Source organism: Gorilla gorilla, chromosome 2 (genome assembly GCF_029281585.2).
Source record: "Gorilla gorilla gorilla isolate KB3781 chromosome 2, NHGRI_mGorGor1-v2.1_pri, whole genome shotgun sequence".
In the NCBI taxonomy this organism is placed as follows: domain Eukaryota; kingdom Metazoa; phylum Chordata; class Mammalia; order Primates; family Hominidae; genus Gorilla; species Gorilla gorilla.
Window position 1 is genome coordinate 196,887,582 of NC_086017.1, and position 27,795 is coordinate 196,915,376.

Genomic DNA, 27,795 nt, shown 5'->3' on the forward strand with positions numbered 1-27,795 from the left:
TAGGAGAGAAAACCAAACACTGCATGTTCTCACTCATAGGTGGGAACTGAACAATGAGAACACTTGGACACAAAGCAGGGAACGTCATAGACCAGGGCCTGTCGGAGAGTGGGGGACTGGGGGAGGTATAGCATTAGGAGAAATACCTAATGTAAATGACAAGTTGATGGGTTCAGCAAACCAACATATGGCACATGTATACCCATGTAACAAACCTGCACATTGTGCACATGTACCCTAGAAGTATAATAATAAAATATAATAATAAAAATAAAAAAAAGAAAGTACTTGCTGATGTGGTGGCTCACACCTGTAATCCCTGCACTTTGCAAGGCTGAGGCAAGGATCATTTGAGGTCAGGAGTTCAAGACCAGCCTGGCCAATATGGTGAAACCCCATCTTTACCAAAAATACAAAAATTGGCCAGGCATAGTGGCACATGCCTATAATCCCAGCTACTCAGGAGGTTGAGGCCAGAGAATCACGTGAACCCAGGAGGCGGAGGTTGCAGTGAGCTGAGAAGTTGCCACTTGGTGACTGAGCCAAAAAAAAAAAAAAGACAGAAAGAAAGAAAGAAAGTACTTGCTGAATACCTGGGAGTAAATGATAAAAGAAATCTGGAAGGTAGGACATAGGCATGTGCAAAGATTTCATGACTAAAACACCAAAAGGAATCGTAACAAAAGCCAAATTTGACAAATGGGATCTAATTAAAGAGCTTCTGCACAGCAAAGGAAACGATCATCAGAGTGAACAGGCAATCTACAGAATGGGAGAAAAATTTTGCAATCTAACCATCTGACAAAGGTCTAATATCCAGAATCTACAAGGAACTTAAACAAACTTCTAAGAAAAAAAACAACTCCATAAAAGAGTGGGCAAAGGATATGAACAGACACTTCTCAAAAGACATTCATGCAGCCAACAAACATATGAAAAAAAGCTCATCATCACTGGTCATTAAAGAAATGCAAATCAAAACCACAATGAGATACCATATCAAGGCAGTTAGAATAGCGATTATTAAAAAGTCAGGAAACAGCTGGGCACGGTGGCTCACGCCAGTAATCCCAGCACTTTGGGAGGCCGAGGCAGGTGGATCACTTGAGGTCAGGAGTTCAAGACCAGCCTAACCAACATGGAGAAACCCCGTCTCTACTAAAAATACAAAATTAGCCAGGCGTGGTGGCACATGCCTGTAATCCCAGCTACTCAGGAGGCTGAGGCAGGAGAATTGCTTGAACCCAGGAGGCGGAGGTTGTGGTGAGCCGAGATGGCGTCATTGCACCCCAGCCTGGGCAACAAGAGCAAAACTCCATCTCAAAAAAAAAAAAAAAAAAAAAAGTCAGGAAACAACAGATGCTGGCGAGGCTGTGGAGAAATAGGAACACTTTTACGCTGCTGGGAGTGCAAATTAGTTCAACTATTGTGGAAGACAGTGTGGCAATGCCTCAAGGATCTAGAACCAGAAATACCATTTGACCCAGCAATCCCATTACTGGGTGTATACCCAAAGGATTATAAATCATGCTACTATAAACACATGCACACTTATGTTTACTGCAGCACTATTTACAACAGCAAAGACTTGGAACCAACCCAAATGCCCATCAATGATAGACTGGATAAAGAAAATGTGGCACACATACAGCATGGAATACTATGTAGCCATAAAAAGAGTGAGTTCGTATCCTTTGCAGGGACATGGATGAAGCTGGAAGCCATCATTCTCGGCAAACTAACACAGGACCAGAACACCAAACACCACCTGTTCTCACTCATAAGTGGGAGTTGAATGAGAACACGTGGACACAGGGAGGGGACCATCACACACCAGGGCCTGTCAAGCAGTAGGGGGCAAGGGGAGGGAGAGCATTAGGACAAATACCTAATGCATGTGGGGCTTAAAACCTAGATGACGGGTTGATAGGTGCAGCAAACCACCATGGCATATGTATACCTATGTAACAAACCTGCATGTTCTGCACATGTATCCCAGAACTTAAAATTAGAAAAAAAAAAGGAAATCTGGAAGGTAAACCTAATGCATCCCAGAGGAGCACACAGGTAGAGAGGTTCTGATCACCAGTCCTTTGCTCTCTAAGTAGCATCCTCATTCCAGCTTAACACAAGAAGTGTTCTTGACTAACCAAGACATGTTCTTGACTAATTACGGTAATACGTAAGGCTGGTGTTGGAATGGTAAGGTGGAAAAGAAGCAGTTTGCCCAAGGTTTCTTTCCGCAAATTTGGAAATAACAGAAGATTCCTCAGAGCCGAGCTCATGAATGCAGGGACAGAGGGTTGGCCTCTTCTGTAACCTGTACTCTGAGCTCCACTCTGGCTAATGCATTGTAGTGGGTGCTGAAGTCATGCTCTTCCAAGTTGAAATAACTTGTTGAATTCATTACTGGGTCTTGAGAACATTTTTTAAATTATTCACACATAATTTAGCATTCAGCAATTAATACAGCTGAGGAAACTGAGAGCTGGTAGGCAGTTAATTTCAAAACCCAATGCAGCATTACCAACTAGGTATAAAATTTCTCTTATACACCCACCAGCCAGCCAAAGCACCATCAAGAAAGTTTAGGTCTCTAAAAACCCTTCAGAGAGAAAATATTCAGAAGGAAAAGCTTTTCTCAAGATGAGAACATCCACAAACACTTTCCTGTTGTTAGAAAGACTTAAATAAATGTAGAAGTGCTGAGAGTAGCCTTTGGAGTGCTAATGTAGCAGGGGTAAGCCACCTGCCCGGCCAGTTATCCTATTTCTGACAAATGTAGTTTGCTAGACTCAATCTCAGAGGTTACCCACAGCACTTCTTTTTAAACTAAAATGTATCTCAATTTTATTTTCAGAGGGCTGAATGAAATGTCAAGTGATCAAACATTAAAATAGCCCCAAATCAGGCTGGGCGCGGTGGCTCACGCCTGTAATCCCAGCACTTTGAGGCCTAGGCAGGTGGATTGCTTGAGGTCAGGAGTTAAAGACCAGCCTGGCTAACATGGTGAAACCCTGTCTCTAATAAAAATACAAAAAGTAGCCGGGTGTGGTGGCAGGTGCCTGTAATACCAGCTACTTAGGAGGCTGAGGCAGGATAATCACTTGAACCTGGGAGGCAGAGGTTGCAGTGAGCCAAGATCACGCTACTGCGCTCCAGTCTGGACAACAGAGCGAGACTCCATCTCAAAAAAATAAACAAAATAAAATAGCCCTAAATTAAAGTATTACTGGTTACTGGATTCTTCTTGGTAAATATTTCCCAAATAAAAGTACTGAAAAAAGAAGTATTTCCATTTTCTTTAATTGTAAGTATTCTGATCAAAGTTATTTTCACTTTCTGTTGATTAAAGAATACTGTATTGCCATGATTTAAATTAAACGTTTTTGAATGGATGGATTTTTTAACCACTTTCTGTCACATGGAAGTAATTAAGACATCATCCTAACTTCTTCTAGCATAGGATGGCACCCAGATATTTGTGTCTCAATGGCACCAGAAACCTAAAATGAATCAAGATTGTAGTTCACTGAATAGTGAAATATTATTAATTCTAATTGTAATAGGACAGAACTGAAATTAATCTTTCCTTTAAAGGGGGGTAGGGGTACTCATTCAACAAAGGAATCAATATAAACAAGATCATAAAAGGGAAATAAGCTATTTAAACACATTTCAGGCTGGACGCAGTGGCTCATGCCTGTAATCCCAGCACTTTAGGAGGCCGAGGTGGGTGGATCACCTGAGGTCAGGAGTTTGAGACCAGCCTGGCCAACATGGTGAAACCCCACCTCTACTAAAAGTACAAAAATTGGCCAGGTGCAGCGGCTCACGCCTATAATCCCAGCACTTTGGGAGGCTGAGGCGGGTGGATCACGAGGTCAGGAGCTCAAGACCAGCCTGGCTGAGATGGTGAAACCCCATGTCTACTAAAAATACAAAAATTAGCCAGGCGTGGTGGCATGTGCCTGTAATCCCAGCTACTCGGGAGACTGAGGCAGAGAATCACTTGAACCCAGGAGGCAGAGGTTGCGGTGAGCCGAGATGGCACCATTGTACTCCAGCCTGGACAACAGAGCAAGACTACGTCTCAAAAAAAAAAAAAAAAAAAAAGTACAAAAACTAGCCAGGTGTGGTGGTGCACACCTGTAATCCCAGCTACTCGGGAGGCTGAGGCAGGAGAATTGCTTGAACCCAGGAGGCAGAGGTTGCAGTGAGCTGAGATCGCGCCACTGCACTCCAGCCTAGGCGACAAGAGCGAGACTCTGTCTCAAACAAACAAAAAAAAACCCACACATTTCAGAAGTATTGATATATAACTGATAAGCTGAATATAAGTCATTTTTTCTATTCAATGAGAAGGTCCAGTAGGATTGTTTTTTAGTAACATTTTGTTAGTTTCCTCAGGTTACAATATTTAATTGAAAACAATATAAATTTTTTAAAATCTGCCCATTCAGGCATTCTACTAATTATCACTGCTCTTCCCTTTACCGCAACTAGCTTGAATCAATGAGGCCTCAATGTATTTAATTACAATCATAGGCCAGGCACGGTGGCTGACACCTGTAATCCCAGCACTTTGGGAGGCGCAGGTGGGAGGATCATGAGGTCAGGAGATCAAGACCATCCTGGCTAACACAGTGAAACCCCGTCTCTACTAAAAATACAAAAAAAAAATTAGCTGGGAGTGGGTGGCGGGTGCCTGTAGTCCCAGCTACTCGGGAGGCTGAGGTAGGAGAATGGCGCGAACCAGGGAGGCGGAGCTTGCAGTGAGCCGAGATGGCGCCACTGCACTCCAGCCTGGGTGAGAGAGCAAGACTCCGTCTCAAAAAAAAAAAAAAAAAAAAAAAAATTACAGTCATAACCTCAGGCCACGAACTGAACAACATCCACCAATGTGATGGAAAATGCTCAACCATTTTCATTCCACTTTACGTAGATCCTAGGCTCTTAGGCACACACAGTGAATGTCTGAGGTTCAAGTATCAATTGTACTGGCCCAGAAGTATTTCTGAAAATCCAGTAAACACAGGTTTTACTGGATTTCTGAAAATCCAGTAAACCAAAGGCTGACAACCATACAACTAGAGTTAGCACATATCCAGGGACCCTCAGAGGAGTGTGATGCTAACTTGAGCTGTGGAAAGACTCTGTGATGAGCTTTTGTAGGTAGAGAGACCTATGAGGCTTTCTCAGGAGGGCTGGGAAAGACTGCCTGGTTACCAAGTAAGAAATGTTCTCTTTTTACCCCAAATGGTGCTGTTCTTGACTTCAAAAACAAATCAAATGAAGGGCAAATTAAGGAGGAATAATCAAGACTGTGTGAGACCTGAACCGGTCACTGGAGGTGTTTGGCCCACCATAAGGCTTCTGATTTTCCCTGCTCCCTTTCCCCCAGGCCGAGATTATACAAAGAAAAAAAGTTGTTGAGGAAAACTGAGAAAAAAATACATTTCTTTGGGTGCATATCCACAGGCAGCCAAAATATTTTAAAAACCAACAAGGACATAGAGTTATAGATCACATTTGATCCTCTGTGCTCACGGAATTCCCTGTTCAGGCTCACTTTTAACCTCTTAACTCGGGAAGATTATAAAAATGTGAAGTAAATCTTTTTTTTTTTTTTTTTTTTGAGACGGAGCTTCACTCTTGTCACCCAGGCTGGAGTGCAGTGGCGTGATCTCGGCTCACTGCAATGTCCACCTCCTGGTTCAACTGATTCTCCTGCCTCAGCCTCCCAAGTAGCTGGGATTACAGGTGCCCACCACCCCCCACCCCCAGCTAATTTTTGTATTTTTAGTACAGACAGGGTTTCACCATGTTGGCCAGGCTGGTCTCAAACGCCTGATCTCAGGTGATCCATCCGCCTCAGCCTGATCTCAGGTGATCCACCCGCCTCAGCCTCCCAAAGTGCTGGGATTACAGGCATGAGCCACTGTGCCCGGCCAAATGTGAAGTAAATCTTAAACTCAGTCTGCCCACTGAAGACAGTCAGGGAGTTCTCTCTAAACTCCCTAAAGCAGAAAAAAAAGTTTAACTATTATCATTTGACTGTTTTGTGAAAAAATATTTCAAGATTTTAAACTACAGAGAGGTCAGGAAGTCACTTAAGAGCACACAAAAGAGGTGGGAAAAGGATAACTTAGCATCTATTCTGGTTGACTAAAATATATAGACTATATAGAAAATTATATTTACCCTTAGTGTTTTTTAACTCATAAAAAAGCATCTATCTATCCTAAAGAGTAAGCACTCCTAAGGGACTCTAATATTTTCTAAGCCTCAGTCTACACATTCAAAAGGAAACAACCAAAATAACTTTTCACTTCACATAACTATCATGTTATCAGAACCTTTCAAAGAAAAGGTTACATGGGTTATGGGAATATGTAATGCAAATAAAGCAAGCACTGAGATTCAAAAAATTTAAAAACTTGACTATTAATACACTATACTTGACTGAAGTCAAAACAATGTAGGACATTCTATAGGCAAAATTCAGAGGTTTGCCTAAGTTTGGCAAAATGCTCACACAGAATGAATCATTTAACATCAACATGGATATGCTTGACATCAAAAACAACACAAAACACTATCAAATTTCTTCAAGAAAAGAGTTTCAAGTACCATTACAAATATTTGCAATATTTTTCTAATACATAATAAAGGTAAGTGCAAAAGATCTGAGGGCCTGATGCGTTGTAGTTTTAGCAGGGGAGAGAACTGGACATGTTTGATATCAACATGAACACTTATTTTGCCTAAGATTTACTCATATTTGGTATAGTAAATGGCACATTTCTTAGAAAACCAATGATTTTAAAGAAGGATAAATTTATTTTCCTCTTGTAGACCATGGCTAACCACAGTATGGCACAATTCTGGAGCAATCGGACCTCACCCAGATACAAAAATAGCAAAAAGGACTTTTGCTGCTGGCAGAAAAGTAACAAACAACTTTATTGATACTAGAAGGGCAGTGTTTTAAAATTTTCAATTAGGCACTGAAAAAAATCAGGTTTCTGAGATAATACAGAAAGGGAACAATTAAACTGTATTTTACAAAAGGTGAAGTAATTGAATCATTCTTCAGGGAAAAGAAAGGTGAAGAAAAAGAAAAAAAACCTGAGGTTGAATGCTAAAAATGTGACCCCACCTAAAGCACTGAGAACAATTTAGGCCTTAGTTCTCTAATTTATGAAATGCGGATAACAGTATCTTCCTTCCTCATTCTACAAAATGTTGTGAAAATTCAGTAAGGATCATAAAAGAATTTGGTAATCAGTAATTATTACTGCTGTTATAAGAAATTCCAGTTTTACTCCAAAAGAGGTTAATTATAAATGTAAGGGGATTATTACTTTTCAGTATATGCCCCAAATTAAGTATCGTTTCAATTTGTTGACTTTTCCTAATTATTAAAAACCAAGATGGCTCCCAAAGATTCTCATCTCCTGGTATTCAACTTATTGAGTAATCCTTTCCCATAGAGTATGGGCTGGACTTCATGTCTCATGTTTAATGAACAAAATAAGGCAGACTCAGTGACTGCATCATAAAAGAAAAGGTGATGTCACTCTCCTTGGCTTTCTTGTTTTATTCACTCTGGGGGAAGACTATTGTCATGCTGTGAAGAACTAATGCCTCCAGCCAACAACCACATGAGTAAGCTTAGTAGCCAACCTTCCAGCCCCAGCTGAGCCATCAGATGACTGTAGCCACAGATGGCAGCTTGACTGCCATCTCCTGAAAGATGATGAGTCAGAACAATCCAGCTAAAATGCTGACATTGTCCTGATCCTCAGGAAACGTGTGAGATAATAAATGTTTTTGTTTTAATTAGCTGGGTATAGTGGTGCATGCCTACAGTCCCAGCTATTCAGAAGGCTGAGGTAGGAGAATAGCTTGAGCCTGGGAGTTCGAGTCCAGCCTGGACAAGATACCAAGACCTCGTTTCTGAAAGAAAGAAAGAAAGAAAGAAAGGAAGGAAGGAAGGAAGGAAGGAAGGAAGGAAGGAAGGAAGGGAGGGAGGAAGGAAGGAACAAAAATGTTTTAAATTGCTAATAGAGGCCAGGCACGGTGGCTCACACCTGTAATCCCAGGACTTTGGGAGGCCGAGGCGGGTGGATCACCTGAGGTCAGGAGTTCGAGACCAGCCTGCCAACATGGTGAAACACTGTCTCTACTAAAAATACAAAAAAAAAATTAGCTGAGTGTGGTGGCAGGCACCTGCAACCCCAGCTACCAGGGAGGCTGATGCAGGAGAACTGCTTGAACCTGGGAGGCAGAGGCTGCAGTGAGCCAACATCACACCATTGCACTCCAGCCTGGGCAACAAGAGCTAAACTCCGTCTCAAAAATACTAAATAATAATAATTTTAAAAATTAAATTGTTAATAGATTACTAACACAGAGCTTTTTTTAATTTTTATTTTTTTTCTTCTGAGACAGGGTTTTTCTCTCTCTCTCTCTATTACCCCGGCTGGAGTGCAGTGGTGCAATCTCAGCTCACTGCAATCTCTGCCTCCCAGGCTCAAGCGATTCTCATGCCTCAGCCTCCTAAGTAGCTGGGACCACAGGTGCATGCCACCACACCTGGCTATTTTTTTTTTTTTTAATCATTTTAGTAGAGATGGGGTTTTGCCATGTTGGCCAGGCTGGTCTCAAATTCCTGGCCTCAAGCAATCCACCTGCCTCAGCCTCTCAAAGTGCTGGGATTACAGGCATGAGCCACCGTACCCAACCTAATAGAGAGCATTTGACAGCATTCTGCTTTGCAATTAAAATTTAGTCAGTCACTTCCTTGGTTATGTATGAATTACTTTGTCCATTGGTAGGTATTGTTAGACTTGTCTGGTTTTTTCACAGTAACTTTAGATGCTGTCTGCTTAATTTATTATAAACAAACATATCTTAAATCCGATTCTTGTATCCACCTATTATATTGCAATAAGCGAATAGCTAGTTGGGTTTTTTTGTTTTTTGTTTTTCTTTTCTTTTTTTTTTTTTCAAATAGGTTTTTCTTCTGTGATTTCCAGTAAATTTTTAATGGAATTTGACTTTCAGGGAGAAATACCTATAAGGAAAATTATATTTTCATGTAATCACACTGAATCTTATTCTAAAACTAACCTATTCTTACCTTATTTGTTAAAAAAAGAAAGAAAGACTGATTTGCAAAACCTATTCTGGTTCCACCAACTCTAAAAGTTTGCTTTCCAATGTTCATTTTGCAGCCCTGTGCAATTGTTCTTTGCAGCCGGCCTTATGAAGGTTTAAAGAACCTTCATACCTAAAATGCCCATGAAGAAATGTTATTCCACTAAGGCCAAAGATTCACTCGCAAGTTTTAAAAGGCTGGGTACAGTGGCTCATGCCTGTAGTCCCAGCGACTCAGGAGCCTGAGGTGGGAGGATCACCTGAGCACTGGAAGATGAGGCTGCAGTGAGCCATGATAGCACCATTGCACCCTAGCCTGGGTAACAGAGTGAGACCCCCTGTCAGAAAGAAAGGAAAGAAAGAAAAAAGAAAAAAAATTTTTTAATAAAGTAAAAAGTTTTAAAAACCCATTCACAAAAAAGCAAAATCTTTTAACCACAATTTTCCCCCTCCATTCTGAAAATACAGACGAAAAATAAGAGGAAAAGGGAAGAAGAAATAAAAGTAAATTTTTATTGATATTACAGCTTCAATCTTAATTTATCCAAAAATATTTCATGAACAGCCATTTCCACTATTCAAGGCACTCAAGGTGCACCTGTCCAAAGAAAAAACAAGACCCAGCTCTCATGGAACTCCAAATTTTTTAAATTCAAAAGACCAGTCCAGAAAATAGAGTTGGCTATTTTTGCAGAAGCGTTAAGATCCATCACAAATGAGGGGAGCCAAATATTAATAAAATCCTGAATTCCCAGGCTCCTGTGTGCCACTCTTCTATGCCCTACCATCTATGATTTGCTAACCTAAGTTTTCTAAGACATGCGCTTTACCTGACCATTATAAAGTGATTACTAATGAGTTATTTCATTCTGCATGTAAGTTACACATTTTTTTAAATGCTAATGCCAACTATCAGAGTAGTCTCGGGCTTTTTGTTTTGTTTTGTTTTGTTTTATAAAAAGGTCCCTTAGGCAACTCGAAGTTTCCTTTCGTTTAGCCTTAATGATTATTTTCTGCACCCAGGGAACAGAAGCAGAGTCCATATGGCCTTCAATTTCCTTAACTTAAATACAGAAAAGTGCAGCAGTAACCAAAACACTTTTCAAACTATTTAAAAGCACCACTTTTCACCACTGAATTTTCCTATGGCACACTGTGTGCTTTTAAAACCATTTGCCTTATATCAGACATTTAACAGGCAGAATGGCCAGGTGCAATGGCTCATGCCTGTAATCCCAGCACTTTAGGGGGCCAAGGCAGGTAGATCACCTGAGGTCAGGAGTTCAAGATCAGCCTGGCCAACATGGCGAAACCCCATCTCTACTAAAAATACAAAAATTAGCCAAGCGTGGTGGCGGACACCTGTAATCCCAGTTACTCAGGAAGCTGAGGCAGGAGAATTGCTTGAACCCAGGAGGCGGAGGTTGCAGTGAGCCAAGATCGTGCCACTGCACTCCAGCCTGGGCAACAGCGAGACTCTGTCTCAAAAAAAAAAAAACAAAAAACAAAAACTAAAAAACAAACAAAAAAAACAGAACTACTCAAGTTTTTACTTTACAACATGTTTTCTGGACATATGAGAATCAAATTTTCTTAGAAAGTGGCTTAAAACATTATCTATAGTTGGCTTAGTGTTTAATTGGAGAGGGTGTAATTTAGATTGATGTGGAAACCTGCTCCTCCAATTATATGAAAATAGAGGCTTATTTTTTTTCATAAACATGTATTATGAAATACTATATAAACTTATAGGACAGTCACATATTCAGCATATATATACATATTCTACATTTACAAAAGAATTTCAGACGGTTTGATATAACAGAAACACAATAAGATCATCACATAAAGATAAAAATGTAGGGTACTTTATAATGGAGAAAATAAAATAATTATTATTTTATTAATAGGTAAAATAATAATTGATGAAAAATGGCTACTGCAACTAAGACCTAATTTGATTTTGAGTTTCCAAACAGCTATCATCATTAGATAAGATCCATACGAGTTCATCCTGCCTATCAAGAAAAGGACTTTTCCCTCTCACTCATAGACAAGCCTATGTGTAAGGGATACTAAACATAAAGGACAGTGTCTTCAACAATGTTTTATAGAAGATACAGATTTTCATGTGGCAGAGACTGCAAACTGGCAACCCACGGGCCAGATTCAACTCACAGCTGTCTTTTTTTGACCTTCAGTGTCCATAAAAAATTTTGAATTGTTGCCAATATTTAAAAATTCAGATATTTAACATAAGAACTCTGACTTCCACCTCCTCTTGAAAAATCAGATTTGGGAACACTGGCCCTACATTTCCAAATGGCAGCAGTTGGCTGGAGCTAACTAATAGCTGTCCCTCCTGCACTATCCAGAACACACTTGCCACCACTTACGTCATCTACCCCTGTAAACATATGGTGATCTCTTACAAAAATCTTACTACAAAAGTTGTGTGCAAAATACGAAACCATGGGTCTCTGAAGGCCAGTCTGTGGGAGGCTACAGTGATGGAGCACATGGCAGGGGACGGTGCTCAGAGTAGGGTGTCTCTCTCTCTCTCTCCCCCTCTCCCTGCCTGGGCATCAGAACCTCTCAGGGGATCTTTAACAACACGTAGCTAAATTCCAAGGACTTTCAGGACTTTCCAAGAGTCCTTGGCCATAGGGGAAGAAATCACTGAGAAAACAGTATTTTTACTGTTTTAAAGTAATATCCTGTTTTTGAACAAAAATCATGTATGTAGGACTGATACTGAGGGGGTGTGTATTAGAGTATCATGGCTTGTGACCTAGCACATTTGTTCGTTCTAACCAACTGAAAATGTTTTGAAGATCACTCCTGTGTTCGTGGAGCCCCACCTTACACAACAGATAAGAGGAGGGCTGCTCTGCCTCAAGAAGGATTAGCAAGCCAACCCTGCTTCCACCTCCTGAAGCAAAAACTTGTTTTCGATGAATGAATGGGTCCCGTGTCACCATGCCCATCACTCTTCAAAGGCAGTTGACTCTAATGGCTCTGCCAAGAGCCAGAGCGCAATCACTGGCCAAGGAGCTCCCTGGAAAGTTCCTGAAGGGCACGCATTCTATGTTGTTGACTATAGAAAAATCCATAGATTTAGTAGTCTGGCATGCAGTTGGCAAAGCAGATACTTGTTACCAAAATGAAAGTGACAGGAAATAGAGGGCCATTCCATGGAAAGCAGATGTAGGAGTAACAAGGGCAGGGTCTAAACTTTCCTCAAGAAAGGGCTTTGGGTCAAATCAAGGAATGGACTGAAGACTCAGAATTACACACTTTACACACTGTAGGGTGGGTGCTTACAAACTGTGTTTTAAAGCAGCAAACCCCTTTTCTAAACCAAATCTTAGACTCAACTCCAATGCTGTATATAAAACAGCAACAAATGCAGTTGTCTTCGTATTGGGCAGTGGGTAAGAAGCCAGGATTCCCATGTACGTACATCCATTCGTCCTTCCCATAAATTTGGCATCTCCTTGGAATCCTAAGGCTCTATGGAACAGTGTTTAATAAAAACTGCCATAGAAAATAAAAGATACAATGTTGGCCTAGAAATTTATAAGGCAGGTATTAACACCGTGACCACAATCGATACATGTGAACTAAAGCCACTGATCAATTTCAATATCTAAATCATTTTCTTGAAACCATTATTGAAATAGACACAACATACCATTAATATGCAAATCAGTGAACAAAGGGCTAACTCTTCCCTGGCAACACTCTCGTGATGTAGAAATAATTATATTAGAACCAATCACCTGTTCCTGGGCCCTTTGTAACTCTTAAAATGCCTTTTCGACTTACCTACTTTACAAATCTAAATCTCTGTCTTCTTTAATTCAAATAATTGAGTAACCAGTACCTTTGTCATCTCAAATATTTTAAGAAAATATATAAACATTTAAAAAAATAATAAACAGCCAAAAATTTTAAATATTAAGCAACTAGTATTTTGTTCTCTATTCCTAAAAAGGAGAATCAATTCCACATTTTTCAATATCTGAGCTTAAAATTTGGTTTCTCAGATCCTTGATTTCATCATCTTTAGTGGTGGCACAACTCAGGGAATTTTACAAGGCTTAGTTTACAAATTCAGTGTCCATGACTTGAAGACATCACTATCAGTTCGAAAAGAAAGGGGTAAACAGTAGTATACAGCTGGATCCAGGAGAGAGGCCAGATTATTTATGTATCCACAACATTATTTTCTATCCGTCAATGGTTGAAAAACAAAAAATAAAGATGTTTTCCCTTTCCAAAGAATAAATACAACTGCACTTCAGCGGAAAAAAGTAACCCAAATTTTCAACCACTTACAAAAGCCTACAACGTTAGACCCCTACGACCATCGAAGCTCATGTGTCTGCTGCACATTCCAAGTAAGTGTATGCCACAGAACCCATACATTCCAACACATTGAGCAAGCACACACATGCCTCCCCAGCTTCCCCAACCCTCGGCCAACCAGGGGGCAATGGGGCTGCAGGCAGGCCTACACACCAGGCACCACACTGCCAGCCCTTTCCAGCCATCCCCAAGGAAATGCAAAGGAGAAGGAGAATGAGAAAGGAAGTGGCCGGTGTGAGGCCTTAGAGAAAGAAATGCAAAACCTTTTTTGGGGCAGGGCAACCACATACTCAGAGTTTTTAGGTGTCAAAGAAAAGAATATGTTGTGTGAGACTCCCAGTCCTGCTGTCACCGTTGGAATCACTTACTATCTTCCACACACTATCAGTGAGGACCAGTCTTTGCCACGTGCCCTGGAAGTGTAGAAAGAAAACGCAGAAGCTGTACACATGGTTTAGTCACCTACACTTCTATGGTCTCCTCCTTTCTCCTCTCCTCCCTCCCTTTCCCTCCTCCCTTCCTTCTTTCTTAATAATTTAAGAGGCTCAACTGCACTTTTTCAGTGTTAAACTGCTTTTATCATCTACCTCTGACTCTCTTAAATAAAGAGGCACAAAACATTTTACTTCAAAACCTTATTCATACAATGATAAAGAAAAACATCCACTGAAATTTCAAAGTATGCATTGCTAAAAATCACAAGGATCAGTAGGGACCAAAGTAAAAGGTCTCCATGTAATCCAAAAATACTATATAGCCTATCCTCACATGAGCTTTTTCAAAAACACCCTCTATTTAATGAATTGGTATGAGGTTAACCTGTCCAAAGAATCACCACTCGATTTTTTGTTTCATTTTTCAAAGAGAAAGAAAAGATATAGTAATAAAAATGTCTTTCCTGGTAATTTTTAAAGCTCTATTAGAGGCTCTTGACTGAGGAAAGTAATTATTTTATCTCATAAATTATATAAAATTATGTTCTTGTCAAAAAGCATGGCGTCTATCTAGAAGAAAACCTCTTATATATCTCATTTCATTGGTGGTTTAACTGTATCTTAAGTCCTATGTTACTAAACCAAAAAAGTAACAAAATGCATGAGATAAAAAAGTAACAAATGCATAAGATACTTAAGTATTGTATCAAAAAGTGCTTTTACTGACTTTTTCAGGTGTCAAAGAGGTTTAAAATGTTCTGTTAATAAGGTGAACCATTTTCTAAAAAGTAATTTACAAAAATTCCATTATTTTCCTTCTCTAAGACATAGACATTTTTAAAAATACATATAAAAATGAAAGCATGCCAATCTTTGTGCAACATTCTGTATCCTAAACAAAAAAACCTCAAGTTTTTTTTCAGGATTTGAAAAAATATATATATTTGGGTCAAAGGCATGGAACAGGCCCTCCTCCCACACTGCATACATGTATGTTTTTTACACTTAACTGTCAACCACAATGATTTTTTAAAAAACCTCTTTCTCTTTATATAATTATATAAATGCTTCTACTATAGGACTACTTCAAGGAAGTTCCTTCAAATTATGACTAACACTTTTAATTCTTTTCAATTATATTAAATTAAAAATATACTGAACTTCAGTTCCTAATCTTTCTCAGCATAGGTTTTATATATGGAAATTTTCTCTTATTCTAAGTTAGGAATAAATACAAAGTTACTCTATAGCCTGTATACATATTATCACAACTTTCTACTTCATTGCTAAGGTTCTGTTGCAGTATTCAAATGAGATGGACAACAAGCCACTGCCTTCTGAAGTTCTGGTCAGGAGCAAGGAGTTATTTTAGAGTCTGAAGCTTTAGAGCCCTTTGTGTAAGAAGGATAAAGACGGATCTCTTCAGGCTGTGGGGAGGATAAAACAGGAAGCCTAGTCCAGTGCCTAGCACATAGCAGCCACCCAGTATTAGTTAACTCTCTTCCTCTCCCCCATCTCCTGAGTCAGAACTCCACGGAAAATGCCATATCCCACTCTGGACTGTACTAACTCGAAGAAATGCATGGGGAGTTGGAAATAACCTTCTTTCACCTATTTTTTTTTCCTTGATAATTCCTCCCTCCCTCCCACCAGCACCATAAACAGTCCATAAGAGTTAAAGGAAACGAAGATAAATGCAGGGAAAGTTTACAGTTGAGGGGAAATGAACTGTACTTCACATGCTTCATTATTTAGCATATTTTTTTGTGCGATTGTAAAATTAATAAAGAACTCAGAACTTTATGGATACTATCTCTATTAACACTCACCCCATACTCAAGACAATATGAGAGGCCCAAGGCCTTATTCAGTACAGAAAGTGACGTAGAGAAAGATACCACCTCTGGGAAAGACCTGGCAGTTCCTACCAGGGAAACACGTAAACCACAACACAGCCCTGACCTTTGCAACAGGCTGTCTGAACCCCGTGAAGAACCCACCCAGGAGATTCCTTGAGCTAGACTTTCATTCACCACATGGCACATAGTCTTGACCCGGGTGACAGTTCGCTGTCTAATCTGTGTGGCTCAGATGTTGAAAGAAATGTTTGTCTTGTTATGTCAGGAACACAATTGCCGAAAAAAGCAACATAACAACAACAACAACCCCACAACCTGCTTAGGTATACTCCCCACTTCTGTCTGTGGGCAAGCACAGAGATGGGAAGACGTGCAATGCTACTTTTAAAATTACCTCTATTTCTAACTATTTTTTTCTAAAAACTATAGCAAAGTACAGATCACTCAGACTGATGTAGCATCATTGCAAAGGTTCAATTCACAAATGTATTTTCATATATTTCTACCACCCTCGAATAGCACTCTTCCAACTTTATAACACATTCAGCTGACTTCTTTAATGTAAAACGTTAAATGGGGAGGAAGTACAGTGGAGCGAGACTCAGGGACCTCAAAAGACCTGGGTTCTAGCCCTACTACTTAATTAACAGTCATGTGGCCTAAACAAATTATTAAGCTTCTCTGGGACTGAGTTTCCTCATCCAAAAAAAGAGATAATATCAATTGTCCTATTTTTCACAAAATTATTATTTGGAATAAATGAAATAATGTGTCAAAGAGGCTGGAACAGCATCAGTACTGTATGAATATTAAGATGCAGGCACAAAAAATACTCCTCCCTGAGATAATACTACTACCATTGTTTAAATATCAATACATGAAATCATCAACCTTTCTGATCACATTTAAAACAAAAATTTAAAAATTCAAGCTTCCCACTACAGCAAATCCTTACTTTGAAACACATTAATTACATGACAGTAAGAAAAACTGAAAATATAATTCTTATTGCAATGTTCCCATACAAATTTTTCTGGTCATTAGATGCAACATTTATTATGATATGGGTAAATAAGAGAAAGCTCAAAACATACATCAGAACTCTTAATTTTCATTTATCAGACTTATTAAAATATCTGCTTTATTTATGAAATGTCCTTGACACTAAACAGAATGGGAAAATCCTAACTGAATGTTCACATTTTAAGAAATAAAGTGTAGAACAGATAATGAGGAATAAACAAAATGTATCTCAAAAATACAGATATTATTTAGTGAAAAGCAGAGGCTTGGGGAGGAGACATAACTATCAGATGATGGAACACGGCTAGCTTTTGGGCTTGAATGCCTCCTATTAATGCAAAAGCATCCATTTTCACTGTTGTACTTATTCTATCTCAATATACCATCAAACTCTAAACCAAATTAAAGAAATAATTATTGTATTCCTTCTTCCCTTTGGCAGCCAAGCAACAGAATCTGAAGTTTTCTACAAAAGAAAATAATTTTTCTTCACTATTTTATGGAGAGACCAGACTAAAGTCCATGATCAAAACAGGAAAAGTAAAACCTTAAAAATAATGCTCTGAGCACTCTGCAATTTTGCTGCCTAAAATAGAACCCATAGAGTCCATGCCACCAAATGAAAATTGTAAGTTTGTAAGCATGAAGTCAAATTATAAAGTAAAAGATTTAAAATGTTTTAATGGTGATGATAAATGGGAGGAAAGACTTATCTTCGTTGGTAGGTGTTTGCTGTTTATTTGCTATTATTTGTTCAATGATACTGCTTTTGAATGAATACCCAAAATAATTTGAACTTGAATTTGAATATAAGAAGGATAAAACTTTACTAATAAATTCTGGGGGCATGTTTTGTTAAACAGAACACTCCCATCTCTCAATTTAAGAAGTTAATCATAGCTTTTGAGAGATAATGCTTTTGACTGAAAGTTTCAGAGCATGAACTCTTTAAAAATTAGCTTAGCCAAGCCCACTAATTTCTAACACTGAAAAGAACACTGAAGACTTTTGTGATGTTTAAATATAATTTTTAAAAATATATTTTGAAATGTATAATTCAACATTTTTAAGTCTCCAAAGAAACTATTTCAATATAACGCTTCTTCTAATGAAGTTTACTCACTGAGAGCACTTGTGTTATGCAAAATACCATATTGCTTTTCAAAGTATAGAATTTCTAAATGAAAGTGCATATTCAAATCTTGAATTTTCTGACACTTAAAAAAATGGCTTATAACATCATCAAAGCCTTCACAGAATCTTTTGTGATAGGGGATAGCCAAGTGAAAAGGAAGGAGGGCAGATGCTGCACTGATGGTCCTTTCAGTAGCATGCTCACTGTAAAACCTACTCCAGGTACCTGTGACTTGGCTTTCACAAGGTTAACCACCTACAAGAGTTATTCATCACTCAAGGCAAATATCACTGCACTTGATTCCCTTTGCCACAGGTTTCAATCACCAAGCAACTTTCTTGAGCCTTGTCAAGACTGAATTCCAGAGCAACTGTTGTTCAATTAAAGATCTCCTGCTGCCTCTTCATACCATCTACCTGAAACTGTCCCCAACAAAAAACATATACACACACTTGCACATACACCACTGAAACAGAGAGAGGAAACATTTAGCTCAAATAATATCCTCTAACAATTCTGACCAATTGCTCATCTACTTTTGAGGGTTTCATAGAGGACTTGGAAGAGTGATTCAGCTACAGACAGCAAATATTTAGAAAAGCTTGAAAGTATCAAATATATAAACAGTTCCTGTAGAAATCTGGTTTTCATAGCTTTTCTGACTTTTAATAAATGTGCCTAAGTCACTATCCTTTTATGCATAATTCAAAATCATTTACATTTCCCCAACACAGTACTTGAAAATCTGGAGCAACCTCCACACATTAAAAAAACACAAAAACCATGTGTTTACTCAAAATAATAGTGAAATGATAATTTTGATATGCAATTTATTCTAAATCTTCTTTTAAAAATATTTTAAAAGTTAAATGCTTTTTCTCTTAAAGAAAACATATTGCACTTTAGATCATCAAGTATAAAAGGCTTTGTACAAATATTACTAATATCCTCTCATCTTCTGTCTACCAAAGGATAATCTCAGGTTAACATAATAAAAAACAAAATGCTTAGAACATCTCTTACTGGTCATCTTATACCTGGCCATAAGTATAAGGAAACACATGAAAAGCACCATTTGACAGCTGCACTACATATCACAAATCACCTTTTGGAATTAATGTTTAGGTGTTTAGCCATTAAATAGTTTTATAAATTGTTATATCACAATTTAAAATTTTTATGTATTTGGTGAATTGAAAAAAATCAAGCAAACCATAAAATCTATTTTGATGTATAAATCTCATTGGTTTCTAATATTTAATTAAATGATGTAAAAGCATCAAATAACCAGTCTTTTAAAAATGTAAACTAGAATTTTTAACCAATATCACCAAGTTCACTTTTTTCTGTATTGCTTCCATTTTAACTCTAATACTTATCTCTTTGAGGTCACAATATGCAACTCTCTAGGGTATTACCTAGCACCATGTGAAAAAATTACTAACTTTTTTTTTTCTGGGAAACTAAAAGTTTAACTCCAAAGCCAAATCAAAAGTAACCTTACAGTTTAATATCATATATTCTGTGTTAATATATGTTATATCTACACATGGAATCTATGTAAGTAAGTGCAGGTATTAATTTCTAAGTCAACAAATTCTTAAAATAGGAAGGTACCACACAATTTTAACCTAATAAAAGTCATTTCTGTTTCTAGAAAATTAAAAATTGATGCAGCAAAAGACTGCAGCAGGGAGGGCCTGAGATTGGATGGTTTTTTTCTTTTTGGTATTTAATTCAACTATACACAATGTAGTACATACAAGCAAAATACAATTGAGATACTGTTTTCTTTAACATTCCTATAGGAGACCAAATTCATTTGCATTGGAGTGAACACAATTACTGATTTTTAACTCATGAAAGACAAATTCATAGCTTTTTCCTACACTATCTCATAGTATTCACACCATCTCAGTGAAAGAATGTCTAGAACCACTCAGTTACTTCCTAGAGGTGGGCAGAAACTGCATTTTTCAAAGTTTTGTTTCTCACAGAATCATTCAACTTGAGGTACAAAAGCACATTCAAGTTAGCATGTCTTAGTTCAAAACAAGGCATGCAGTATGTGTGTGTATGTGTATATATATATATACATACACACACATACACACACACACACACATAATTTTTAAGTTAACCTTCATCAACACCAAAAATGAAATTTCTGTCAAGGAAGTTTCCAAAACTTTTAACAGCATTTTAAAGCTTACCAGTTTTTTCCTCTTTAATAAACATTTGACCATATGTACTACCAAGAAATATTAATAGAGAAAAAAGATTCAAACACTTTTATTCAACAGAGCCTGAAACCAACTTACAAAGAGAAATAAATGCTTTATGTGCGGTTGACATTAGAATAATTTGCATTTAATAAGAATAAAACATACGCTGCAAAAAGAAAAGAGTTTTCTATTTCTAAGTGACCCTGAGAAAATAATGGCATCTAGTCTATTATGCTATTATAAAATGATGCCAGAATATTTAACAAAAGATACAACTGGTAAGCAAATGGCATGCCAATAATTTCATAAGATAAAAACATCTCCTCCCAAAGTATCACTAACCTTAAAAAATCTATTTGAGATATAGATAATAAAACTAATTCTTGAGAAATCAAAGAAATCACTACAATACAAAGAAAATGCACTCAATTGTTGAAAGTAAGTAAGCAAGCAATGAGGATGAACTATTTTCTTCCCATTTTCATTTCAACTAACACAAAAACCACATATAGAATTGACTTAACACTGCCAAATTTACTTCTAACTTGTTAATATTCATAGAAATGCAACACAAGAACACCAAAATAGTCTCCATATAACATAAAAGCTTTGGTTTCAAATGTCACAGTACCCTGGATTTAGAAAGCCATCAACGTGGTAGTGTCCAGGACATGAGAACATACAGCTGCTTCATCCCTGAAGTCTGATCTCAGTACACAATACCGGTCATTAGCTATCTCTCCCTTAGCCTGCAGTACAAGTAGCTAATTTCTGCATTTAAACTAATAAAGGAAAGGAAAAAAAATTAAAACCATCCAATCAGAAATGATGTAACTCCTCTAGAGCAGCAGCTTATGCATACATTTGGAATGTTAAACATTTTCAGTGTAGTGAATCATACACAGCGCATTTTAATCTACCTCCTGGGTATTTCACATCGCCCACATGTTCAAAGAAATCATCAACTAATAGGGCTGTATAAATCCTAGATTGCTCTTTATTTAATTTATACTAAAAACTGGGGACATGCCTTCAATTCTGAACTCTTAAACAGAACAAAATTACTTAAATGACACTCCGGCTAACAGCAAATAATCTGCATTTTGAAAGAAAAAAGATAAAAAGTAGTACATTTGTGAGAAGTTTTAGGAGCTGTTAATAACTTTAGATAAACCAGTATTTCACATATACTACAAAATTAAATAATGCACACTGCAACATGAAATGAGACACCAACTAACAAAGATAAAATTCTAGTAATTTTTTTTTTACTAATTATAACCCCCAAAAGTATTCACAACCGCAAACAGCCAACAGAATTAGACATTTATAGAAACATACTGTATCAAATACTTGGGGTAGTTATTTCACTGTTCAATATATTCATTCTGCAAATTTTCAAGTGTTGTGAGATAGTAATTTATATTTGTTGTAAATAGTTAATATATCAGAAAGCTTCAACTTGGATTTCTCAAGCAAAAAATATTATTTTAAAGAAAAGTATACAAATTTAGAATACCTTATTGAAAACCAATTGGTTACACATTACATCTTTCCCAATAGAGGAAAGAACTGGCTTAATATTACACATGAAACTGCAAATCATAACTCACCTTTTTTAAATTAAAAAAAAACAAGACTGAAGTAATTTTCTCATATGCCACAGAGGTTATTTGCAAACAAAAGTTATTCTGTTGCTTACTTAAAATAAAACATATCTGGAAATGTGGCACACAATTTTTAAAAATCCCTTCAGCAACACATCTAAGTATTTATAAAATTAGGGTAGTTTGTTTTAAAATCTGCTCAATCCTGACAAAAATCAGGTGGTTAAACTATTGACTGATAAACTATAAAGGCGGTCGTCAAAAACTTCACTGAACAGCTCCAGTCCAGCTACTTAATGACTAATGGTGAAGAAATGTATGTGAATGGGATATAAACTAAGTTTCGACACACAGCAGAAGAAAAAAATTAAGAATGAGTAATAAAGGGCCCAAATTTAAAGTCCACAATAAACTTTAAACAAAGATGTTTTCTCTTCTCTTCTCATGTTAGCAAATCACTGTGGAGAAATCCAACCTCCACAAAACTTGTTACTCCGTCATTAACAACAGTGCACTTAAATATAACTATAGATTTCACAAGGGTATTTATTTTAGCCGCAAACATTTCTTACAAGCAACAACAACAAAACGCTCAGAAGCTATACTCAGTAGTCTCAGTGACTGAAAAAGTCCGGCTTTTAACTGCCATCCAATCCAAACAACCCACTTCTTTAGAAAGCTATGCAAAATATTGACCCCTTACTGAATTATTTTACTATTCAACATTAAACTATCTAAAAGAGAAAAGTAATTAATCGCTAAGTTTAGTTAAGCAATTTAGCTGACATAGTAAATATTTACTCTTCACATCTCACAGGAAGTCTAGACAAGCATTTGCTGCTATTCTGCTGGGGGTAGGGGCGGGAGGTGGGGGTGGGAGGCAATTTTTGATAAACAAGTTACAGGGTCCCAGCGAACTGAACATAGCTAGTGTTCGCCACCCCGACCCCCAATTAGGCACCAGATATTTTCCAAGAACAGTAAACACCTTATATAATGAAAGTAAAAAAAAAAAAGTAGCTTTCTAAACTATGTATCTCCACTAACAAAACAAACAAAAGCCCCTTTAAAAACTACCAAGAGCACGTTTTTTAAAGCTGTGTGTACGTTTTTTACTTATACGTAAGGCCAATCGCAAAAAAAAAACTAAGCAAAGTATATTTACCTTAGCTTTTTAGAGACTGAGTAATCAACTTCCATGATTTTCCCATGCAATTCCACTTTACCTTTAAAACAGAAATTAAAGCACTCAGAACCTTGCTTAGATCAAGCCCGCGGGGGTCTAGGAGGGGCACGCACGGAACTCCACGCTCGGGCTCCGCCTTCGGGCGCCCCCAAGGGGTCTCCTACCCGGATCGAGCTGGGCGAACTTGGTTCCCAGTGGAAAGAAAGGTGGGCGCCCCGTGTCTCGGGAGAAGGCGAGGAGGGTGCGAGCCCGGGTCGGACCCCAGGTATAGCCGTGGGTGGCATTACCGGAAAAACAAATTTAATAAAGAGCGGCGCCAATTTGAAAGGATGAGCTCATTTGAAACTCAAGCTGCAGGGCTGGCGCGGCCCCGCTGCTCTCCCGGCCCCCACCTCTCCATTCCGCTAATCCGGGGCCCGAAGGCTCCACCGGGCTCCCCTCCCTGCCCTCTCCTCCCGGTGGCCCCGAGAAAACGAGCCGAAGCCCCCCGGAGTCCGCCGCAGCGACAGCCCTGTCCCTGCCCGCTCCTGGGTGTCACCTTGGCCTCGCCGCCGCCCCGCCCCCACTCCACACGCCGGTGGGGAAGGGGCTCCCGCCGAGCCGGGATTCGGGGGGCGCCGGCCGGGGCCCAGGGGCCCGCGCGGCTGGGAGCGGAGCGTGTGCTGGGGAGAGTTGGGGAGTGCGCGCGCGCGAGTGTGTGTGTGTGTCGCTCTCCGTCTCCTGTCTGGGCTCCAGCGCGCTCGCGGGCCCCCCGGTCGCCTCTTTCCCGGTTCTCAACCCTGGCCCCCACCGAGTTGAGACAGGGCACCTCGTAAAAAGGTGCTTCTGGCCGAGCGGGAGGCGGGGGGACGGGCGGCGGAAAGCCCCCAGCCCCGAGTTCTTCTCAATAAAATCGGACAAAAAATTCAGAGAAAAATAGGAGCGCTTGAGAGAGCAAGCGAGAGGGGACTGAGGTTCGGGAAAGGACCGAGGAGATGTGCCGTCGTGCGAGGGCTGGGGCTAGGGGAGCCCCGAGATCTCGAAGGAGGTCACCAGGGTGGCGCCGAGGGGGTGCCAAAAGTGGGGGGCCGTGGGGCGAGGTGGGGAGGGGGCTCGAAAAGAGAGTGCGGCTCAGGAGACGCCAGAGGGCGAGAGGTTCTGGGCACGAGGCACTGGAAGAGAGAAGGTCCGGCCGGGGGAGGAGGAAGAGACGCTGGATTTGGGGAAGGGGGGACCCTGACAAAGGGGGTGACAGGAAGGTCAGGGGAGAAGTGAGACGGGGGACGCTCAAAGGGTGGGGGGCGGGGAAGCTCAAAGCAGCCCGGGGCGCCAGGGGAACGAGGGGTGCCCCTAAGGAGCCGGCGAGCCTCGGGAGCCTTCGGAGCGGCACGGGGGGCGCCCCAAGGCTGCGGCCCCGAGGGCGAGGGCAGAGTCCAGAGCTGTGGGGGGAGGGGAGCGGGCCGTCCCAGGAGCGGGCCGGCGGCGAGAGTTGAGGGTCTGGTGCGTGGAAGTGAGCGTGCGGGCGCGGGAGCCGCCGCCGGGCGCCGCCCGCCGGACTCGGCCTCCCTCCCGGCGCCGTCCCGGCCTGAGCGGGGCGAGGCGGGGGGAGGGGGCCGCGCTGAGTGCTCACCCGAGAGGGTCTCGATGGCGCGGATGGCCCAGTTCTGGTCGGGGTAGTCCACGAAGGCGTAGCCGGACTTCAGCAGGACCTGTCCCGCCAAGGGCAGCTTCCTGTCCCCAAAGAGCTGCCGGAGGTCGTCGGCGGTGACGGCGGGGCTCAGGTTCCCGATGTAAAGCTTGTTCATCATCCGTCTCTTCCCCGAGAGCCCGCGGCTCCCCCGGCCCGGTACCCGGCGCTCCTCGCCTCCTCCGCTGCCCTCGTCTCTCCTCCTCCTCCGCCCCCCCTCCCCGCCCTCCGCCCGCCCGCCACCCACCCCCACCCTCAGCCTGGCTCCCCCCACCGCGGCCGGCCCGGCCCGCCCGGGGGCAGAGGCGGAGGCGGGGACTCGGCGCGGCTGCCTCCTCGGGGCAGAGTCCCGGGCCGGGCGGCGGCGCGCGGACAAAGCGCTCTCTCTGCCTCCCTCTCTCTCCCTCTCAAGGCGGTGGCGGGAGGAGGAGCAGCGGCGGGCGGCGGCAGCGCACCCCGCGTGTGTCTGTGTGAGAGTTTGTACGGGCGTGTGCGCAGCCGAGAGGGAGCGAGCGAGCGCCCCCTCCCCGCCCCGCGCCGCTGCGCCCCTCGCCTCGCGCCCACCGCGCTCGGCAGTGGCTGCTCGGGCTCCGGCCCCGCGCCAGGCGGGCGGAAGCGGGTCGCGGCCCCGGGCTGGGGCTCCGGGCGCCGGAACCCCGGGCGGGCGCGGCGCCGAGGCCGGGCGAGCGGCGGGGAGGGGAAGGCGCGCCCCGGGCGCGGGTGGGAGCGCGCGAGGGGGCGACGGGGAGCCGCGGGCGTGGGAGGGAGAGGGGCTGCGAGTGAGCGCGGAGAGGGGTGTGCGCAAGGTGGACCGGATGTGAGTGCGCTGCTGCCAGGGCAAGCGGGAAGGTGTGTCCCGGAGGTGAGAGGCGAGGGCAGGCTGGGAGACAACAACTTTCGCAGCGACTTGGCCGGGGCTGGCGCCCTGCGCGTTCCCGGGCCGTGCGCTCGCTCTGAGACCCGCTCCCCGCCACGCTCTCTGAGGTGACCGAGCGGCGCGTGTGGTCGAAGGATCGCGCGCGGGAGTCGGGACGCCTCGGACCGGGGTTGGCCGGGCCCTCGCGGACCGTGCTCGCGGGGAAGTGGTTCCCGGTCCCGGGCCTCAGTTTCCCGACCGGGGAGGGAAGGCGGAAGGCCAGCGCGGAGTCACGTCCTCTCCGCCCAGACCCCGCGCGTCCGGAACCCCGCGGCAGGCGGCAGCCTGACGTTGGCAGCTGCTCTCTATTCTGGGAAGTGCCGAGGGCTTCCCGGGCGGCGGCGGCGAAAGCCAGGTGGCGGGTGGGGAAACGAACGCCGAGGGGCCAGGGGCTGCGGCGAGGCCGGAGCGCTGGGGTCAGCGGCCGGGGGACGGATGCTCGCCGCCCGGCTGCGCGGCCGGTTCAGCTCCAAAGCCAGGGTGGTGGGAGGCGAGGGTGGCTGGAAGCGGAGGAGCGCAGGCTGTGTAGGAGTTCCCCGAGCACTGGGAAGGGCCCGGAGAGGAAAGAGGTCCTTCCAAGCGGAGGAAACAACGTGACCGACGGAAGAGGCAGGGTTGGGATGAGAGCAGGCTGGAGCCGAGGGGCTCGGGCAGGAGCCAGACAGGCTAGAGCGGGCTGCAAGTTCCGGGGCCCGGCTGGAAGCCTGATGGTTAGAGCCTGGTCCCAGCCAGGAAATGAAATTCTACAGGAGGGAGAGGAATGGCAGGATTCAGAGGTGAGGAGGCAGAAGAAGATTCCAAGCTCTGGACCTCTGGGGGCCATTGGGAGAGTTGAAGGTTTGATCGCGGATATGTTGGGTTTTGTGAGGGCGTTGGGGCGCGGGTGCGGGGAGTGTCCTTGGGTGGAGAAGTCACGAATGTAGGAATGGAACAAGTTCGGGTCTCCTGACTGGGTCGTGAAGTAGTATTGTCTTTCCCATGCTTTCCTGTTGATGAGCGGCGTGGAGAGAACGGGGCTTGCTGGATTTTGTATTTTCCGCAAGTACTCCCAGGTGATTCTGGTCTGGTAAACACTGTTGGAGTGGAAGGCCTATCTGCCCCGGACTCAGACCTTCTCTCTGCCCCCATCTTTGTGCCCTGAGATGTTCCAGCATTCTCGAGCCTAACTTTCTTCATCTATAAGGAGATAAAATAACCAGTCCTCGCAGGGCTGTTGTGAGGGCTACTAGAAGGATAACTGCCTAGCGTGTTGAGACATGGGTGGTCAGACACTTAATGCCTGTTTCTCTTCTTTCCCCCAGGAATTCATGAACTTTTAAAATACTTTATTCTACAGAAGGAGATCTTAACTAATTAGGTATCCACAGGAGAAAGTAATGAATCCATTTTCACCTAGATATTTGCAGTTATTTGAATTCTGGCTTTCGTCTCAAGTATTCACACATTTTTTTCTCTCTCTAGAAAAAGAATCGGATTTTACTGCTCCAGGAGTTGAGAATGAACTTGGTTACTAATCCCCAAAGTAATAGATAAACTAGGTGTGGATGCTTCTTTACTAAATTGTATCAGAGAATCACAAATGAACATGACTTGTGCATGCATAAACTTCAGCAGACTGAACTAACCATCTTTAGATTATTTACACATGTGCTCCTAATTGATATGGTCACCTTTATATTATAGGACAGCATATTTGCTTATTCACAGGTACATGTAAAGGAGAAACGAGAGTGGCAGGAATAGTTGGCCTCATTCCTCTCCAACAGGTCAGAAAAACTGTTGTTGTTGTTGTTGTGTAGCATTTTAGATACATCAATTATTTGGTCTTACTGTAAGACGAAAAACAACTTCACATGGGCATTAGACAATGTACAGATTCTTGGCAGAGGTGGTGTATCAGTCCATTTTCATACTGCTCTGAAGAAATGCCTAAGACTGGGTAATTTATAAAGAAAAAGAGGCTTAATGGACTCACAGTTCCACACGGCCCAGAAGGCCTCCTCATAGCGGAAGGTGAAGGAGGAGCAAAGGCACATCTTACATGGGGGCAGGCAAGAGCACGTGTGCAGGGGAACTGCCCTTTATAAAACCATCAGACTTCGTGATACTTATTCACTATCACAAGAACAGCATGGGAAAAACCCACCCCCATGATTCAGTTACCTCCCACCGGGTCCCGCCCATGACATGTGGGAATTATGGGAGTTA

The 27,795-nt window shown here is 42.0% G+C and overlaps 1 protein-coding gene across 10 annotated transcripts in view; it reads right to left on the minus strand.

Annotated features, from left to right (window-relative positions):
• The window catches only part of IGF2BP2 (insulin like growth factor 2 mRNA binding protein 2), a 181,136-nt gene extending 156,247 nt beyond the window's left edge, over positions 1-24,889 (minus strand). For 2 of the 10 annotated variants that reach the window (XR_004069807.3, XR_008678254.2), the window contains exons 1-2: positions 24,615-24,884; positions 22,985-23,045 (exon numbers count right to left, since the gene is read on the minus strand). Coding sequence is in view for 8 of the 10 variants with exons in the window: in XM_031009215.3 (XP_030865075.1) it covers positions 22,985-23,045; positions 24,615-24,792 (239 nt within the window). In the remaining 2 variants the exon portion in view is untranslated. Of the gene's footprint in view, positions 1-20,843; positions 21,329-22,984; positions 23,046-23,169; positions 23,352-24,614 lie in introns of those variants that run through there. The other 8 variants (XM_031009215.3, XM_031009217.3, XM_031009216.3 and 5 more) reach the window with 8 other exon arrangements.
• Between the last annotated feature and the right edge of the window lie 2,906 nt (positions 24,890-27,795).